This window comes from Antechinus flavipes, chromosome 4 (assembly GCF_016432865.1).
Source record: "Antechinus flavipes isolate AdamAnt ecotype Samford, QLD, Australia chromosome 4, AdamAnt_v2, whole genome shotgun sequence".
Lineage (NCBI taxonomy): Eukaryota > Metazoa > Chordata > Mammalia > Dasyuromorphia > Dasyuridae > Antechinus > Antechinus flavipes.
The window spans coordinates 377,774,729-377,794,732 of NC_067401.1; the positions used below are offsets into that span (position 1 = coordinate 377,774,729).

The 20,004-nt window shown below is 40.6% G+C and overlaps 1 protein-coding gene across 1 annotated transcript in view; it reads left to right on the forward strand.

The window, feature by feature from the left end:
- Positions 1 to 20,004, forward strand: part of LAMB3 (laminin subunit beta 3) — a 66,189-nt gene extending 46,185 nt beyond the window's left edge. The window contains exons 13-23 of the mRNA XM_051998459.1: positions 2,532 to 2,643; positions 4,772 to 5,150; positions 8,796 to 8,956; positions 9,090 to 9,310; positions 9,649 to 9,846; positions 10,674 to 10,818; positions 12,325 to 12,532; positions 13,765 to 13,906; positions 15,293 to 15,469; positions 17,969 to 18,122; positions 19,531 to 20,004. Of these exons, the coding sequence (XP_051854419.1) occupies positions 2,532 to 2,643; positions 4,772 to 5,150; positions 8,796 to 8,956; positions 9,090 to 9,310; positions 9,649 to 9,846; positions 10,674 to 10,818; positions 12,325 to 12,532; positions 13,765 to 13,906; positions 15,293 to 15,469; positions 17,969 to 18,122; positions 19,531 to 19,667 (2,034 nt within the window). The 3' untranslated portion in view covers positions 19,668 to 20,004. The remainder of the gene's footprint in view (positions 1 to 2,531; positions 2,644 to 4,771; positions 5,151 to 8,795; positions 8,957 to 9,089; positions 9,311 to 9,648; positions 9,847 to 10,673; positions 10,819 to 12,324; positions 12,533 to 13,764; positions 13,907 to 15,292; positions 15,470 to 17,968; positions 18,123 to 19,530) is intronic.

Consider the following 20,004-nt stretch of genomic DNA (forward strand, 5'->3'; position numbering starts at 1 on the left):
TAGGTTTTCTGGGACTTGTTTTTTTTTTTTTTTAAATAGTATTTTATTTCTCCAAATACATACAAAATTAGTTTTCAGCATTCACCTTTGCAAAACCTTGTGTTCCAATTTTTTTTCACTCTCTCCCCTTCCTCTCCTCCTCAAGACAGTAAGCAATCCAATATAGATTAAACTGGTGCAATTCTTCTAAATACATTTTCATATTTCTCAAGTGGCACAAGAAAAATCAGATCAAAAAGGGAAAAAAAACATAAGAAAAAAAAAACCCTAGTAAACAAATACAATAACAACAAAGATGAAAATACTATGTTTTAATCTATCCTTAGTCTCCACTTTAGGACTTATTTGTAAGGTAAATAGGATACAGAAATCCACAAACAATACACCCAGGAATGGGAATTAGAAGTGTAGGGGGAAAAATAAAATTACAGAATTTCAGACTGAGGGATACTTCTAATTACTCTTTAGTTTCCAGGACTTAAGCTTAGCTATTGGATTTCCACAGCCATGGAACCCATTTGTGATTTCTAAAGAGAATGAAACCTTTCACCCCAGAACAACCCCTTGAGCAATTGAGACTAGACCTCCAAATCAAACTCAATGGTCCATTCTACAATCCCAGAACCCCTTTCAGTCAATCAGTAAAATTTCTAGTTGAATGTCAAGATTTAGGATATTTGGCCTAAATTTCTAACTAATCAATCAACCAATCAACATGCATTGATTATGTATCTACTACCTGGTAGGGGGTAGAGATACAGAGAAAAATTGAATTTTCCAGGAGTTTTTAGACTTTCAGGGAGACAATATGTACATTTATAATTACATACAGAATAAATATAAGATAATCTCAAAGTAATTTAGAGATAAAACACACTAGCAAGGGTGGTGGTGGTGGGAGGATGATGTAAAAGGTGGTGCTTGATCTGAGCCTTGAAGGAAGTAATGAATTTCATGAAGAGGAGAATGAGGTGGGATTATATTCTAATTACGGTGGATTGCAGTGCAAAGGGAAAGAGATGTGAGGAAGAGCAAGAAAGATGGTTTGGCTATATCAAGGAGTTTGGGAAGAAGAAGAATGTTTAATGAACAGGGGCTAGGTTGGGCAGAACTTTAAAAGCCAAACAGAGATAATTATTTTTCATTGTAGAGGCAAGAGGGAATCATTGCAATTTTTTTGAATCTGGGAATGGCACTATCAGACCTGTGCTGAAGGAAAAACACTTTGGCAACCATGTGGAAGATGTTTTGGAATAGGGAAAAGACAAGGGGGAGACCATTGGGAGGCCAATGCAATAGTCCAGGAGAGTAGTGATGAGAGCTTTCACTAGGATAATAGCTGTGTGATTAGTGAGAAGATAGATTCAAGAAATGTGGTGATAGAAATGTGGCAATGGGGGTATCCTTGACAGAAAAAACGAAGCTAGGAAGGTTTGGGGGAAGAAATAATTATTTCAGTTTTGCACATATTGGGTTTGAGATGCCTTCTGGGACATGCACTTTTTTTTCCTGAGGCAATTGGGGTTAAGTGACTTGTGTAGGGTCACACAGCTAGGAAGTGTTAAGTGTCTGAGGTCAGATTTGAACTCAGGTCCTCTTGGCTTCAGGGATTGGTGCTCTATCCACTGTACCACCTAAATACCCCAGGAACATGCACTTTTAAATGTCTAGTAAGCAGTGATTTGGGACTGGAGCTCAGGAGAGAGTTCTCTTCCTTTATGTACAATGATATTCCAAACATATACAGATGCACCTTAAAAAATAATTTAGCCCAATGTGTAGGTTACCTCAAAACTTCATAGAACTTTCTATTTTTTATATGCAGTCTTATTGAAAACAACACAAGGAAAATATCTACCAATTTGTGAGGCTATAGTGACAGAATAATATGAATATCAGCCCTTGAGGGGAACCTAGGGGTCAGCTAGTGTCACCCCTCACTCAATACATAAAGAAATTAATACCCAAGGAGAATAAATGATCTGTTTATGGCCTTAGAACTAGCGAAGGATAGGGCCACAGAACCAAGCTTAGAACTAAAGTCTCTTGCTTTCCAAATCAATGTTCTTTCCACTACACCGGATTTACTTCTCAGACCTTCCACTGTCTCACACTTATTGGGACAATACCACAGAAATCTTTCTCATAGGTTAGTTGGTCTAACCTACGGCAAAATCCAGGCTTGCCATGCTTTCTTCGGGACTTGAGAATTGTCTTAATCTAGCTTTGGCCACTGGACCCAAATGGCTCTGGAGGGGAAAGTGAGGCAGGTGACCTTGCACAGCCCTCCCTCATTTAAACCCAATTCACTTGCATGTCCTGGTATCATCTCCTCTTCGAGGGGGACAAACAACAACAGCCTTATTATTTGAAGGCAATCAGTATAAATGACATTTATATTGTCGCCGGGCGTCTAAAGCGGAGGGAACCAGAGCTGCCTGGTTCCTAGCTTTGCCATTCACTGAGGCTGGGATATGACAGGTGCCCCATCTCAGGGGGTGCCTCCTGATATCATTCTTCTCCTGGCATAGTTCACAGGTCAGTGCCAGTGCCGGGAAGGATTTGATGGTCCGACGTGCAGTGCTGCTTCTATCCGCCAGTGTCCTGATCGGTCTTATGGAGATATTGGGACAGCATGTCGAGGTACTTCCTATCCAGAGTATTCTGTGTCTAGAGAGTGGGTATGTGTGTCTGTGAGCATGAAAGGCAGGGCGGGTCGGAGCATTGGAACTGAATTCAGGACCCTTTACTAGTTGCCTAAGCATGGACAAGTCACAGTCTCAGGGAGACTCAATGTCTTCATCTAGCTATGAAGTGACACCTCTAATACCCATCCCACAGGGTTATGGAAGGCTCAGATTTATGTAAGGCATTTTGCAAACTATAAAATGCTATATAAACATTGACTATTATTATTAAGTCTGTGTGAACATGGATGCAACACTGCACATCTATCAGTTGATTGATAAGTACTTCTTGATCAAGAGCAGCTAAGTGGCTCAGTGGATAGAGTGCCAGGCCTGGAGTTCAAATCCAATCTCAGATACTCAGATACCTCACTGTGTAACTCTGGATAAGATAATCAACCCTATTTGCTTCTATTTTATAAAATAATGTGGAAGAGGAAATGGCAAAGCACTCCAATATCTTTGCCATGAAAATCCCAAATGAAGTCATGAAGAATCAGAAATGAATGAAAAATGACTAAAATCTTTCGTGTGCCATGTGCGATGAAACATAGCTGTGTATAGGAGTTGAGGACACAGAGATAAAAGTGAATACCATTAAGAAGCTGACATTCTATTGGGGTTGACAACATACACCTATATAAGCATTACAAAATGTATAAAATATATCCAAGTAATTTTTGAGAAGCTCAAAGAATGACTTCATATAGCAAGTGCTGCTTGAGCTAATCTTTGCAAGAAATGAGGATTCAGGGTGGAGGAGATGGGAGTGGAGGGCATGGTGGTGTGTAAGTCAGTGTTTATGTGATTATGCAAGGAAATGATTACATAATAGATGCAGGCTCGCCTCTCTTGGTTGGTATTTGTGCTGTGTTCATTCATTGTGACTGGAGAATAAACTTCACCAGTCACAGCTAATGCAAAAGATCATTAGAATGAATGATTTCCCACCTGTTCACCTGCCCTAAAAGTCAATTCCCTGCTGGCATTTCAGCAAATGTTCCAGATGTGTCCCCATACTTTGAATGTGTTACATTTCTTTATCTTTCCCAGAGAGACACCAAATTTCCTGGAATTTATCTCCATTGTTTCTGTCAGACAAAGAGAAGGCTATTTTCCCCTTTGGAAAGAAAAAGAAACAAGAATCCAAAGATTATAAAAATAAGACCATGGATTTAGGGATGGAAAGGACATTACATACTATTTAACCATAGCTCTAACCCTATAAGGTTTTCTAACCCTAATACCTCATCAGTATAATGGGAATAATATTAGCATCTTCTTTAGAGGGTTGTGATGGGGATCAGATGAAATAATATTTATAAAGTGTTACAAAGGAAACTGAGGCCCAAAGTCACATCACTTCACTTCATTTTCACTTTAAATTCAATGCTCTTCCCAATGTACCAATAGAGTGCTTTTAGGATTCACAAAGTGCTTCCCTTACAATACATGTGAAATGAGAGGCAGTGTAATGTAGTGAATAGTCAGCTAGCCTTAAGGTCAGAATACTTGATTTCAAGTCTTATCTTATCACTAAGATACACTGACAATGTGAGTAAGTCCTTTAAAGTCTTGGAAAAATCCAATAGATGACACTTATAATATGGTAGATGATGTTAAGTGACTTAATCCATGGCTGCTTCAGTAGTGGGAAGTTGAAGGATTTGAACTCAATTCTTTTGGCTCCAGAGGTCATATTCTTCCTTCCTTCCTTCCTTCCTTCCTTCCTTCCTTCCTTCCTTCCTTCCTTCCTTCCTTCCTTCCTTCCTTCCTTCCTTCCTTCGTTCCTTCCTTCCTTCCTTCGTTCCTTCCTTCCTTCCTTCTTCCTTCCTTCCTTCCTTCCTTTCTTTCAAAGGCTCATAATTTAGGATTCCATCGTGATCAAGCCAACAAGCATTTACAAAGTGCTTGCTATGCACCAGGCACTCTAGTAAGGTCTGGGCTTACAAAGAAAGGTAAAAAATAGACCCTGTCCCCAAGAAACTTCCAATCATGATGCCCTTTGCCCCAAGCCACAATCAGTTCATGCAAGAGGGAGCACTCAGGATTCATTCCTCTATTTCTTCTTGCCCTTTCTGCAGCTTGTGATTGTGACTTCCGGGGGACAGAGGGCCCAGGTTGTGACAAAGCTACAGGTCAGTGTCTGTGTCGTCCCGGCTTTGCTGGTCCCCGTTGTGACCAATGCCAGAGAGGCTTCTGTGACAACTACCCCGTCTGTGTGGCCTGCCACTCCTGCTTCCAGACATTTGATAGGAACATCCGAGAGGAAGCCCTGCGTCTTAGGTCCCTGCTCAACACCACAGCTGGGATCCGGCCAGGGTCTGGCCTTGGGGACCATGTGTTGGGCCCCCGGATTGGGGAGGCAGAGAACAGCATCCGGCAGATTCATGCGATCCTCAGAACACCTTCAGTCACAGAGCAAGAGATAACTGAGGTGGCAAACATCATCTTCTCTGTCAGGTACTCTCCCTCTTATTCCTACTCAGTTGAAATTTGACAAAAAGGTTCACAACAAAAGAAGATTAAACAAGTCTTAATTTAGTTATTCTAATGGAGGAACCAAAATATGAAGGAATAGGTATCTTTATGAATTTGGAGGGTGTTTTTGATGTTGAAATATAATCTGCTGCTTCCAAGGGGAAGCAGCATGTCCTGTGCTGCCCCTTGGGTCAAGAAAGGAGGGAGAAAACAACGAAATATCAGGGTTTAGAAGCACAGATCTATGTGGGAGAAGTCCCAAGAGCCTATGAGGTATTAGTGAGTCTTTCTGACTGCTTGATACTGAAGTGAGGCTTTTAAATTTGCCACCAGTATATGAAGCACAAGCAACCAGAAGCTGGTCAGAGATCAGATTTGGGTGTGGGAAGAAGCAGCAAAATTTCTGATATTGCCTTTGGGTTTTCTAGAACATGGTGGACACCATAAGATGTTGGACTATGTATGGTTCAAAGAAATCAGGGAGACTAAGATATAATTATGCAGTTTGAGAGATTTTCATTTCCAATGGACAGATTCTTTAATAGTCCTCTGTTTCTCTGACTTAATAATAATTAAATTTCAATACCCTTTAAGGTTTGTTTGTTGCTGTTTAATCTGACCCTTTATGAGCCCATTTGGGATTTTTTTTTGGCTAAGATACTGGAGCGGTTTTCCATTTCTTTCTCCAGCTCATTGTACAGATGGGGAAGCTGAGGCATTTAGGGCTAAGTGATTTACTCAGGGTCATACAGCTAGTGTCTGAGGCCAGATTTGAACTCAGGAAGATGGTTCTTCTAACTCCAGATCTGGAGTTCTGTGTACTATGGCACCACCTAGAGGCTCCCTGTTAGGTTGGAAAAACTCTTAAAACAAACCTTTGGGTTAGGGAGTACCATGTATGAATGTCCTCTTTCATCTGTAAGTAAAGATCTTGGCTTAATCTAAAAATGATTGAAGATGCATAAGGAAGGAAGAAAGGTCTATTTCAATACTTGCAGTTCTGTATGGGATCATTAATTTAGGGATAGGAAAATTCAGCATGGGGACTTCTCCCCAAACTTTGTCCAGTCTTCTATTTGACTAGGGTATGGTAGCCATCGAGCTGGAGACAGACCAAGTCTTTAAGGTGGTAGAGAAGACGCATCTGGAACAGTCATTTCTTCAGTTAGCATCTGTGTTCCCAGGGAAACTGAATTTGCTGGTGTCCCAGAGGAAGAATATCTTATCTTAGAAAAAGTTAACTAAAAATAATTTTGCATTTGGCTTTAGAATGAATGACATACCTCACATCCCATTTAGCTTTCTTTCTGTTTGCTGCAGGTGATACTAAAATTAGTCTGCTTTTTTTGAGCCCACACAGACTGACAGTCAAAGAAAGCAGTTATGCTGGGAGAAGTATGCAATACTGTGGGGGCCGTTGATTAATAATGTGATGTAGACCAAGGCAAGAGTTAGCATTCGATGACCTCTGTATACCGGAGTAGGGATTCTATACTTGTGGACTGTATGCCCTTTCTCTGACCTCCTTCCCCTTGCCCCATTGAGGATTGATCTTATTTGTGAATTTGGGATGGGGAAAAAAACTTATGTAATAATTTCAAGATAACTTGTTCCTTATGTACTTTACTTTATGTATTCAAAACCATTTTTCTGTAAAAAGATCCATAACATTCAATAGATTGCTGAAAGGCTCTCTGATATGAAAAAAAAAGGACTTTTAAACCTCTCAGGGTCTTAGTTTCCTCATCCATAAAATGGGAATTATACTCTTTCCTCTATGTTATAGGGCTCTTGTGAGGTTCAAACTGGGAAATATATAATCTTTATGACCATAAAGCATATGGCAAATATGCATGCATACATGCTCACATTTATATAATACTGATATATATACATGCATACCTATATATACATGCACATATACATAATATACACAAACATATATATAGGTGCATATACGTATACAATTTATAGATGCATATATACATGCATGTACAATATATTTATATACATACAATGCATCCATATATGCAATATACATATAAGTTTACCATACACATATAATAAAGCCATATGTGTGTGATTAGGATGATTGAGCTCCTTGTAAATTGATTTTTAAAAAATTAACCTTAATGAACATTCTCCTATAAGTTACCATTGTTTTACAAATAATAATTTTGAGAACGATGACTTAGTATGAATGCTAAGTGGAGAGGCAGGAAGGCTTTAGTTTCAAATAGTATCTTTGACAGTATGATGGAGAGCAAATCTCTTAATTTATTGACATTCTGGACATCACTTATTAATGTCTTTCTTCTCATTTGGTCCTCACAACAACCTTCTGAGAGGTAGATAGTAAAAGTACTATAATTTCTATTTCAAAGTTAAAGACACTACAAGTCAAAGTAGGGAAGTGAATTGTTCAGGGTCATGCAGGAGATAGGTGGCCAAGTAGGAATTGACATTCATGGCTCCTGACTTCAAGATCAGTCCTTTGTTCACTGCACTACAGATACCATATATTGAGTAATGATGAGATAAAAAATTGGTTAGGTAAGGAAGGACCACTTGATGGAAGGTATTGCATTTGGTATGGAATGCCTCTGGAAGTAATTCCCCATCACTAGAGATCTTAAGGTACAGGTTGGATGATTTCTTGCAAGTTCAAATGTAAGTTGAGTGAGATGCCCTTGGAGGAGCAATGGACTTGCTGAGAGTGTAAAGAAAAGAAAATGGGTCAAGAGCTGAGCCTTGGGAAATGCCTGCAATTAGAAGATGAGAAGAAAGAGAGGAGTCATTTCATGAGAGAGAAGAAGCAATTGATAAAGTAGCAGGACAAGCAGAGGAGGGCAGTAGTCCAGAAACCAATATAATAATAATAATAATAACTTAAATTTCTATACTGTTTATTCTGTGCCAGGCACTGTGCTCAATGCTTTAGCATTATCTCATTTCATGCTCACAACAACCTAGGAGGTAGGTGCTATTATGATCCCCATTTTACAGATAAGAAAACCAAGACAAACAGAAATTATATAAGTGTCTCAGACTCATATGGCTAGTATTTACTTAGGTTGGTTTTGAATCAAGGCCCAGTATTCTCTGTATCCATCGCACCATCTTTCTGCCCTGATTGACACTTGATTGTCTTATAATTGTCAGTTGGTCAATAAGCATTTATTAAATGCTTATTTTATTTAGCACCATGTTAAACAATCAAAGTGAGGTGGATACTAAATATATTATTAACATAGCTCAATGGCTCTATGAGGGCAAGGGCTGTTCCATGATTGTGTTTGTATTTCTAGGATTTAGCACATAGATTTGTACAAAGTAAATATTTTACAAATGTCTATTTGAATTTGTTAAAATAATACCAAATGAAAGAAAGAGGTCACAAAGACTAATTGGGGCTGGCTACTGCTTTAGGAGACATCTTTGCCTCTCCTGAAAACTTTTGATTAGCCAAAGAATTTCTAGCCTATGTATGATTTAAATCTTCTTGACTTCTGTTTTTTCTGATTCAGTTGAAACTTCCTCTTGGAATGGGAAATGGCTGTCTAGGGTGAAGAAGGCAGTCAGAAGCTCATATTCTGAGCCCTCATTAACAATCCTTTCTCCCCACAGGAGGTCCCTCCAGAATCTGCAGACAAATTTGCCCTTAGAAGAGGAAACAGATTCACTTTTAGGAGAGCTGGAGAATCTGGACAGAAGTCTTAAACTCCTCCTCATCCAGTATCAGAACAAGAGAGAACAGTTTGAGAGAATTAGCAGCACAGATCCTTCAGGTAAAGATGTACAGGCCACCTTTGGGAGTCCTGCACTACTTCTTTGTGTCCCAGGATGCCATCTCTGATGTCTCCCTCTTCCTCTTAAGCTTCCCAATTCTTTAAGTAGCTCATCGCCTTTCTCATCTTGTAGGTTCCTTCCGAATGCTGAACTCTGCCTACCAGACATCTTCTCAAGCTGCTCAACGTATTGCTAGCAGTTCAAACTTGCTGCTCCAAGTCCATAATAGCCGGAAAGAAGCTGAAAGGCTGGAGAGGCAGCTGGAAGGAAGTGGAAGTGCTGGTGGGTCACAGCTACAGACCCTAAGACAACAAATGGCTTCATTTCCCAATCTGACACCCACCATCAACAAGGTGAGTCCTTTAGCTTGTGGGAGGGATTCTTAGAAGAGTTTTCCCTATTACCAAGAACTTTTCCCCCACCCACCTTGTGTTTTGGATACCCCCATTGCTGACTCACATTTCTCTTCAGATTCTCCCTGTTCTTTTTATTTTCTTCTGCTTCCCCCAGTCACTAAAAACCCCTATCCCCCATATGCTCAGTGGTTGCTATGGAGACAAAATGCATTGTTGCCATGGTGATGGTCAGCCATTTGTTTTTTGGGAATGGGATGGGGCAGTTTTTGGGTGGGTTGAGTTTCAGCTAAGGTGATGGATAGGAGACCTTCCTGATTCTCTCTTTCCCTTGGCAGATTTGTGGGACCACAAGGCAGGAGACCTGTACCCCAGGACAATGCCAAGGGATAACATGCCCCCGAGACAATGGCACAGCCTGTGGTGCTGATTGTAGAGGCATCCTCCGGCAGGCGGGTGGTGCCTTCAGGATTGCTAAGCAAATGTCCCAACAGCTCCAGGACTTCAATGCTCAGCTCCAGCAAACCAGGCAGATGGTAGGTATGAATGTGCAGAGAGGAGAGAGAGAAACAGAAAAGCCCAGGGATTCTGAGTACATTTTCTGTAACCCCTCTGCTTTTAGAAAGAAACTGGAAGGAAGGTGTAGAATCCTAGAATTGGAAGGACCATCTGCCTTAATTCATGCATGTAGCATGATCACCTTTAACTGTACCTGGTATGACATAGCTTCAGGTAGCTTTAGATTCTTTAACTAGGGCTCCTGGGTTTTGTGGCCTGAAGGGTAGGATCTAGGAAGTAGGATTAAACTCTCTGGGAGAGGCCTACTGCCTAGGGAGAAAGAGTTCCTTGTTAATCTGACACTAAAACTCATTTCTTTCTGTCTGTACGGGTAGTAGGGTTTGAGAAGGCAGTTCTTTCAGGAGTTGAGTCATAGTGCTATCTCCTCCACTAATTGTGTGACTTTGAGCAGATCATAGCCTCTGTGAACCTCAGTTTCTTCATCTGTAAAACTGGGATAAAAATTCATGTGAACCTCACCAGGATAGGATGAGGAAAGTGCTTTATAAATATCAAAGCATTGTATTGTTGTGGATGACATCCATTATATATGTGACCTTCCTAAAAGTAGCTGAGAATTCCTCATCTTTGTGTTTAGTCTGTTGTTCAATGCCTCTGTGAATACTAATCTCTCCCAGGATCACAGCCACCTGGCAATTCCAAATGCTACCTGGGTAGCAGTTAAGAAAGAGGAGATTTCCTAGATTGGGGAGGAGTATACAATTAAAAGGATGAACAGACTTACTTAAGCTTACTTACTTAAGCTATGAGCCCTTATCTATCTTATTTTCATGTCCATGATAAGATCAGGGAAGCAGAAGAAGCTGCTACCCAGATCCAGACAGATGCCCAACGCCTAGAGATCCAGGTGAGCAACAGCCGTTCTCAGATGGAAGAGGATGTCCGTCGTACCCGCCTCCTCATCCAGCAGGTCCGGGACTTTCTCACTGGTGAGTGAGTGCATTCCCCATCCCTTTCCAGATAGGGTCCTGACCCAAGAAGCATTTTTTGCTGATGAGTCGTAGGCAAGATGGTGTTAGTCAAGAAATCACTGGACTCTGATTTCCCAGTTTTGCTATTGACTTAATGTATGACCTTTGTCGGGCAAGGCTTTTTGCTCACTCTCTCTACCTCAGTTTCCCTCTCTGTAAAATGAGTATGATAATACTTGTCTTGAGGATCAAGTAATATGTAGGTGTTAAAAAACTTGAAAGTGCCAAACAAATGCATTATTACTATTTCTATTATTAGTAACAATATTTCCTTGTCCCTCTGGAAATCTTCTTGGCCAAGGGCCCAATTATTACCATCTGCAGAAATAGCAAAGCTATTATTATAGTTCTTGGTTCTTTATAGCATCATTCCAAAACCCAAACACCTTCCTATTTATTACTAATGTCCACAAACGTCACTGGTGAGTAGGAGGAGGCAGGGAGAATACACTCTCTCTGTGTTGTTGTTGTTGTTGTTGTTGTTTAGTCATTATTCAGTCCTGTCTGATTCTTTGTGACTCATTTGGGGTTTTCTTGGCAAGAGTTGCCATTTCTGTCTCCATTTCATTTTACAGATGAGAAAGCTGAGGCTAACAGAATGAAGTAGCCTGTGCAGGGTCACACAGCTAATAGGTGTCCAAGGTTGGATTTGAATTGAGGAAGATGAGTCTTCATGATTCTAGGTCCAGCACTCATCTGTACTGTGTGTGCCACCTAATTGCCCTCTCAGTTTCTGTTACAAATGGGAAACTCAGAGAGTTTCATTGATTTGCTAAAAGGCTAGAACCAAACTGAGATTCTTAAACTAGGGCTCCTGGATTTTGTGGCCTGAAGGGTAGGATCTAGAATGTAGGACCAAACCCTCTGGGAGAGGCTTACTGCCTAGGGAGGAAGAGTTCCTTGTTAATCTGACATGAGAGCCCATTTCTTTCTCTCTGTTCAGGTAGTAGGGTTCTTGGGAAGGCAATCCCTGCAGGACTTAAGTTATGAGGCTATCTCCTCCACTAATTGTGTGACTTTGAGCAGATCATAGCCTCTGTGAACCTCAGTTTCTTCATCTGTAAAACTGGGATAAAAATGCATGTGTAACTTCCCAAGGGTAGGGTGAGGAAAGTGCTTTATAAAGATCAAAGCATTATATTGTTGTGAATGACATCCATTATATGATATTGTGATTAATATTATTTTCGTAATAGTTAGGTGTGGTAGGTAACCTAGTGAAGCAAGCTTTAAGAGCTAAACTTCAGCCTTTCAGATGAATAAGGTCTTCCCTGTCTAAAAGCTAGGAATTTTGGAATCCCATCCTAACACAATAGAAGTAGTATACTTCCCTGTGGGTGGCAGGAAAGGAATACTTCTAAGTTGGGTAGTGTGTGCTTCTTCATTGGATCCAAAAGCTGTCTGATTCTTTGGGAAGAAGGTAAAGGGAAGGTCTCTCACACTTGACTCACACCTGCCTTTCAGACCCCAGCACAGATGCAGCCACCATCCAGGAGATCAGCGAATCAGTTTTGGCTCTATGGCTGCCTACAGACTCAGCTACAGTCCTTCGGAAGATGAATGAAATACAGGCCATTGCTGCCAGATTACCTAATGTGGACCTGATTCTGTCACAGACCAAGCAGGATATTACTCGGGCTCGAAAGCTCCAGGAGGAGGCAGAATTGGCCAGGTAACACTTTTAGCTTCTTCCTTGTCTTTTATAATCTCCCAATTTGTTCCAAGGCGAGAAGGACTCTAGGATCTAGGCTGGGATGTGGGAGAATAATGAGGAGAATGTAGGAGATTATCTCTTCCTTCTAGCTCTAAATATTATAATCCTATGAAGTTTGCTAGCTATGTGATCTTACAGGAGTCACTTAATTTCTCTCAATCTCATTTTCTTCATCTAAAAAAGTGGAAATAATAATAGTACTTACCTCCCAGGGTTGCTGTGAGGACCAAAAGAGATTCTCTATATAAAATAGTGTTATGTAAAAAAGTGCTATATAAATGTTAATATTCATGAGGATGATGATGAACCTTTGTCCATTAGGGACTTTATGTGGAAAATGGTGAGAATGTATTTTGCCACAAATTGAACACCCTGAATATTCCTGGGTGGGAGTGATGCCACAGGGAATTTGAGGTCAGTAGCAGGCTTAATGACTCTACTGTATACACATGCAAATATACCTATTGCTTTGTATTCCTGGCTGGAAACCTTGCTTAAAACCAAACTGTAACACAGACATCTCATGTACCTGTCCACCTGCTCAATCTCCATCTGACATCTTTTGTAGTATAATAGAAACTCAGCACAGAAAAGGAAATCTGGATCATCTGGTTATCTCACAGGTGAAGATGAAAGAGATTTAAGTCATTTGCTTAAGGTCACATAAATAGCAAATGGGAAAGTTGGGATTCAAACTTAGATTTTTAAATTCTTAAGTCAAATCCTCTTTCCACTAGATTTTGTTAATCTTTTTATGTAAAATGATATATAAAGACATTTAAATAAGTTAAGGACATATTTTGGTCAGTTTTATAATTTTTTCCATCAAATGAAATAATATATATATATAATATATATAATACTTTGCAAATCCTAAAGCATTATATAAATGTTAGTTATTATTAGCCATTATTATTGTTATTATCAATAAGGACCTATGTCCTTCAAAATCCAGGTTCTAATATGGAAAGTGGTGATTTCAGGTGTCTAATTTTAGGGGGGGGGTTGACTTTTTTAGTGGTGTAATATTTGTCTTTGAAGGGGACACCCAGAAAAATAATTCACCCGATTCAGTTTTCCTAACCTCTTGTTTGGTTTGAGAAGTGGTGCACCTGGGATTGGTGGGATAGAAGCTCTTTATCTCCTCTCTCTCTTCTCCCCTCCTTCCCTTAACCATAATCCTATGTAAGGAGCCGTGCCATTACTGTGGAAGGCCAAGTAGAGGATGTGGTTGAGAACCTCCGACAGGGCATGGTAGCTCTTCAGGAGGCAGAGGACACCATGCTAGGTACCAGTCGCTCCCTGGGACTCCTGCAGGATCGGATCACTGAGGTGAGCTAGTGTTTGATGGCTTCTTTTCCTCTTTCAGCTCCTTCAAATTGGAAAAGTTAGAAAAGTGATCATTGATTCACAGAGCTACAAAGAAATGAGACCTTATGGAAAGAAGGCAACATGTCTAGTGAAAATAAGGATGCTGACCTTCCTTAGAGGCATGTGAAGCTTTGAGTGCCAATATCATTGAGTCAGAAATTACCTTAGGAAGTCACAGGATCTCAGGGATGGAAGAGTCTTCAAAGGACACTTTGTACCCCTAAAAACCTGTACCCAATGAGAAATATGCATTCATTTATTCATTCAGCATTTGTTGGTATTTTCAATAGTGCCAGGCAGTGCAGTATCATGGTTAAAGAGTAAGACTTAGAATCAGAGTTCAAATTTGACTTCTGACACATACTGTGTGACCCTGGACAAGTCACTTAATATCTGAGTTTCAGGCCATTCTTTTTTCCTCTCCTCTCAATAGTATTTTATTTTTCCAAATACATGTAAAGATAATTTTCAACATTCATTTAAAAAAATTTATAATAACTTTTTATTGACAGAACTCATGCCAGGGTGATTTTTTACATTATCCCTTGCACTCACTTCTGTTCTGATTTTTCCCCTCCCTCCCTCCACCCCCTCCCCTAGATGGCAAGCAGTCCTATATATGTTAAATACAACATTCATTTTTATAAGATTTTGTGTTCCAAATTTTTCTCCCTGTCTTCCTTACCTCCTCCCTTCCCAAGACAGCAAGGAATCTGATATAGGTTAAACATGTGCGATTCTTTTAAACATATTTCTATATTTGTCTTGTTGTGCAAGAAAAATCAGACCAAAAGGGAAAAAAATCATGAGAAAGGAAAAAACAAGCAAGCAAACAAACAAACAGATGAAAATACTATGCTTCGACCCACATTCTCCACAGTTCTTTCTCTGGAAGCCGATGGCATTTTCCATCCCAAGTCTATTGGAAATGCCTTGAATCCCACTGCATTGTAGAGAAGAGCCAAATCCAGGCAGTTCTTTAAGACAGTAACACGCAGAATGGATGGAGGGATTTTCCTTACTGGGAATTCTCATAACAATGAAATTACAGTTTTGGGTCCTACCACTACCCACCACTCCCTACCAAAATGTAGCAAACACTAAGCTTGGCACTGATAAATGCTTACTTGGTCTCTTGTTGAAGCGCATCAATGAGAAAGAAGCTCATTTACTCTAAGCCAAGTCCTAGGCAAAAAGGAAAAGGAAGGGGTAGGAACAATGTGAATTCCCTACATTAGAATAAACTTTTGTAGCTGCTTCTTTGAGAGAATAAGAATGAAGATTCCCACAAGCTGCTATGGTAAGCCATGAGATCCTTGACTTTTTCCCTTTTCCACCTTTCCCTAGGTCCAGCAGGTTCTTGCACCAACAGAAAGGATGGTGACAGGTATGACAGAGCAGTTGACTAGCTTCAGGGACCGGATTGAACAGCTTCGTCACAGTATTGGGGAGCAGAGAGCACAGTCTGCCCAAGCCCAGGAGATTGCCCAGGGAGCCAGTGAGCATGCTCTCAATGCTCAACAGGTATGAGAAGGTGACAGACAATCCCAATCACTGTGAAATTGATTCTCTCTTGGCTTAACCTTCCTGGTGCCCTTCAGGGAAGAAAAGGAATGGGAATTTTTATTTTATAGGCTGGAAAATAGAAGAATCAGAGTGTCTAGAATTATAGAATGTTGGCGCTGGAAAGGATCTTAGAATCTGTCTAGTCTAACCTTCCTCACATTACAGAGAAGGAAACAGAATTCTAGTTTATTATATATGCCTAAGGATATTTAATGAGCCTGAGGATAAAGCAAGGATAAATCAATAAGTTAATAAATGTTGTTAAGTAGGGGTCAGGAATAAGAATAAAAAGCTACAATAGCTCTTGTCCTGATGTGTAGTTACATATACAATACATACAAAATGGATACAAGGTAATCCTAGAAAGGAAGAAATTAACTAACAGTTCCACAGGGGACTGGGGAAGCCTCCTTAAAGAGCCCCTGGGAAACAAGCTTAAAACAAAGTATTCTGCAAGATGCCCAGATTCTAAGAGTGAGTACAAATGAGTATACAGACCTTTCCAAGCACCAGGAACAGTACAAAGGTATGGAGATAGGAGACAGAATACTTACTGTGTGTTAGGAATAGCAAGTAAGCTGGAATGGCTGGACTGTTTTTGGCTGTCTATCTGGCACTTTTGTTCTCCAATTCAAACACTGACACTCTTATGCTAGCAAATTACTTTAGATAATAGGTTACTTTCAAAATATCAATTCCATTCTCCAGTTCCTCTTTAGGACCAGAAGGCATGAAACTGTGCTATTCTCTGCAGTCCAAAGCATTTTTTGATAAGGAATTAGGATTCAGGATTTAGATATGTCCTTCAGAAGCTCCTCTTGAAACTTTATGCATTTACTTATTCATTCAGTGCTTACTGGGCACTTCTTAGAGATCTGGAACCCTGCTGAGCAATGTAGGAGAGACAAAGAAAGCTATGATTGTTAACCTTTGGAATTTTGAGAGCAGGGAGGCTTTCTCATCTGGTCTAAAATGATTTACAGAAGCATCACTAGCCTAAAACAGAAACAGCATTAGTCACCGAATAAGACAAAAGCAGAAATGTTTGTTGAATTGAATCAAAAGGGTCCAAAGGGCCACTCTCTTCTGTCAACTCAGAAAACAAAGTGCCTGTGAGTAACTCTTTTATTAGCTCTTTTGCTAGCTGTTTTGTTGCCTTGCGTTCCTCTCCCCTGCCCCTGCCCCTTGCTTCTACAGTACAATTCATTGAACCATAGGAGTTTTTATTCTAAAGAATTTTTTTGCAGTCATTTAATTAAAGTCCCTCATTTTTTAGATGACGAAACTAAGGGTAGAGATGTGAATTTACTTGTTTAACTAGGTAACAGAACCAAGATTTGAATCCAGATCTTTTGACTTTCAATTTGATGCTCTTTTCCTTATTCTCTGCTGCCTCTCTTGATGAGCTCTGTGCAGCACATCTGCCTTGGAGGAATGGCATGGATGTACATGGAAACTTGTTTCTGAACCACCATTTACAAATTCACCATTTACCATTTCAACTCTCTAATGTCTTAGCTTTTCCATTTGTAAAATGGGGATAGCTGTGTCTCTCATGGGTCCATGGAGAGTGGGAGCTGAGGAGAAAGACACTGAACACAGTTGGAAGCTGATGGGGAAGAAGGCAGAATAAGACAGTTAGTTATTAGCTGGTGATCAGCAGGTGCTAGTGATGGTCATCAGATGAAGCAAAAAAATGAGCCAAAATGTTGCTTGCTTCAGAATGTGAGTGAGGGTAGGGCTGGTAGCCACAGGAGAAGCATAGCCCCTGAGTCAGATGTGAAGGACAAAGATTTGTATGCTCCCAGATTTAACTCACAACCAATAGTTCTTTCTTTGATGCCGGGGCCTAACTCTCTGGGAAACTCTAATACTGTGGAGGTACCAGCTATAGGGACACCTACACTAATGATCCTTACCCTGCCTTGGCAGTCTGGTATGGGAACTGCAAATCCTTAGAAATGTGAGTTATCATTGCCAATTTATTGCCCTTGGCAATTTGACAAGGTGCTGTGTTATAAACAAAAGTGCATGTAAACATGGCTCATGTCTTTAAGGGATTTACTGTCTAGATTCAAGAAGAGAATCACAATTGAAGTCCAGAAATATAATTCTAGATTAGAACTATACTTCTAAATTTTAGAATATAGGTTCAGAAGTGGAAGGGACCTCTCAGGCCATCTAGTCCGATTGTATCTGAATAGGAATTTCCTTTCTAACATCTCTTGATGTTAGAATACTTCCAGTGATGGGAAGTTCATCACCTCATCAAATAGCTCATTCCATTTTAGTTCAGCTCTATAAGGGAAGTATGAATAATCCAGAGACTAATGAGACTTTAAAAATGCCCTTATGGTACCATAATGAACTTCATTCTTTAATGTAAGTTTGCAAGTGGAGATGGTGGCAATAGCCCAGTATCATTGCAATACTATTATTCCTTTTGATCTTCTTCAGGGATTTGAGAGAGTGAAACAAAAGTATGAAGAACTGAAGAACCGAATGGGTCAGAGTCCCATGCTGGGGGAGCAGGGGAACCGGATCTTGAATGTCAAGTCTGAGGCTGAAGAGCTCTTTGAGGAGACCATGACAATGATGGACAGGATGAAAGGTAGGGGTCATTTACCCTCCTCAAGGGAAAGGGGAAGGGGTATGGAGGGAGGGTAATAGACTTCTCTGGTCCTTCTTTGTACTTGCTCCATACCTCTTATTCATGCCAGCTCTGGTAGAGTGGTTTCAGTATCTTTAATAAAGGTTGAACCCCAATACAAAGGTTGCACCCCAGTTTAGAGGCCCCTCTTCTGGAATTAGCAGACTGAGGATGCTCAATTAAAAATCACATATTTACCAAGTGCCTACTATATGCAACACATAGAAAAGAGCATCCTTCTTGGATAGGATATGATATTTTCCTTGGGTGCTATGATATATATCTTATGTAAACCTTGTGTTAAAACTACTGGCAATGAAAAGAAATGTGATAGAATGCCAAATAAATATCCTGCACTAGGGTACTGCCTCTATAAGCAGATCAGAACCAATCTGCCTATGGTTTAGTGGTTCAGTCCCAGATTGTTAGCCAGAAACATGAAGGGGCTAAGCAGATTGCCCAGGGGTAAATAATAGCTGGTAATTCCTGGAAGTAGAATCTGAACCCAGGCCATTCTAACTCCAAGCTCAGCATTTATCCATTGAACTACTGCCTTTTCTGCAATGCCAAATAAGTGTTAGAGAAAGTGTTCACCATTGATACTGAGGAGAGGGAAAGGCCTTATGGACTAGAGTGATGAGACAAGGCTTCATGAGAACAATGGGATTGAAGCTGGATATCTAAGGGCTAATTAGGAGTCAGTAGGGGATTCTTGGTGGGGGAAGATGAAGGGAACAAGGAGAAGTATATTCAGGGCTTCCGATTATGGCTGTTTTTAGGATTAAGGATGCCAGGTCCATGAGTTTGGGTATTGTTTTATAGGTAATAGAGCACCATGGGAATTTTTAGCAGGGTTATATACTAGGATGAAATGAGAATTTTTTTTAAGGTAATTTGGTTTGCAATAATAAACTGGCTGAATTAAAAGAGGACTGAATATCATCTTCTCAATTTATCTGTGGTGGTCAAGGGAAGGGGGAAGGTGGTGGGGAAGAGAAAAAGGAACTTAAGTATGGCAAAGACTCTTTTTTATGGGTTCCTGTGACTAAAGTGAAGGCAGAATCATTTCATCTGTCCCCCTACGAGCTAATTTTCCTTGGGAGAGGGGAGAGGCTGGGGAGTGTCAGAGAGAGAGAGGGGAAGGAGGGAGAGAAGGAGAGAGAGAAAGAGGAGCAAGAAGGAGGGAAGGAGGAAAGGAGAGGAAGGGAGAGAAGGAGAGAAAGAGAAAAGGAGGGGAAAGGAGAGAGCAAGAAGAACAGGGAGAGGGAAAAGGACAGAAGGAGAGGGTCAGAGGGAGGGAGAGGGAGGGAAGGAAAGAGGGAGAGGGAGAGTTTCATCATCTGTTCTGGGATCCTTTTTTTATCTTCAGACATGGAAGCAGAGCTGCTGATGGGAAGCCAGGACATCATCCGACGTTCAGCAGACCTCAGTGGTTTGGAAAAGCGTGTGGAGAAGATACGGGACCACATTAACGAGCGGGTGCTCTACTACGCCACCTGTCAATGATCTGTTACACTCAATTCCTGGGCCCTGCCAGTTTTTGCTTTTCCTTGGGGAGTAGGAACCAGCTCTTAGCTCCACATTGCTTCTCTTACTTTCCAAGAAATATCCTAGAAGCCCTGGGTCTGTGTAAGCAGCTGGTCAGATTATTGGCAGTGGCAGATGAGAAGAGGTAGACTGGACCACTGTGGTCTTGTCTTTGAAGCCAGCCAAACCATGGAGATAGGAACATCTCAGATGGATAGAGGGGATTGCTGAAGCACCAAATAAATACCCAACTATTAAGTGATAAATGAATGTAAAGCAGTCACCAACACAATAAAAATCTTGGTTTTGTAAAGGA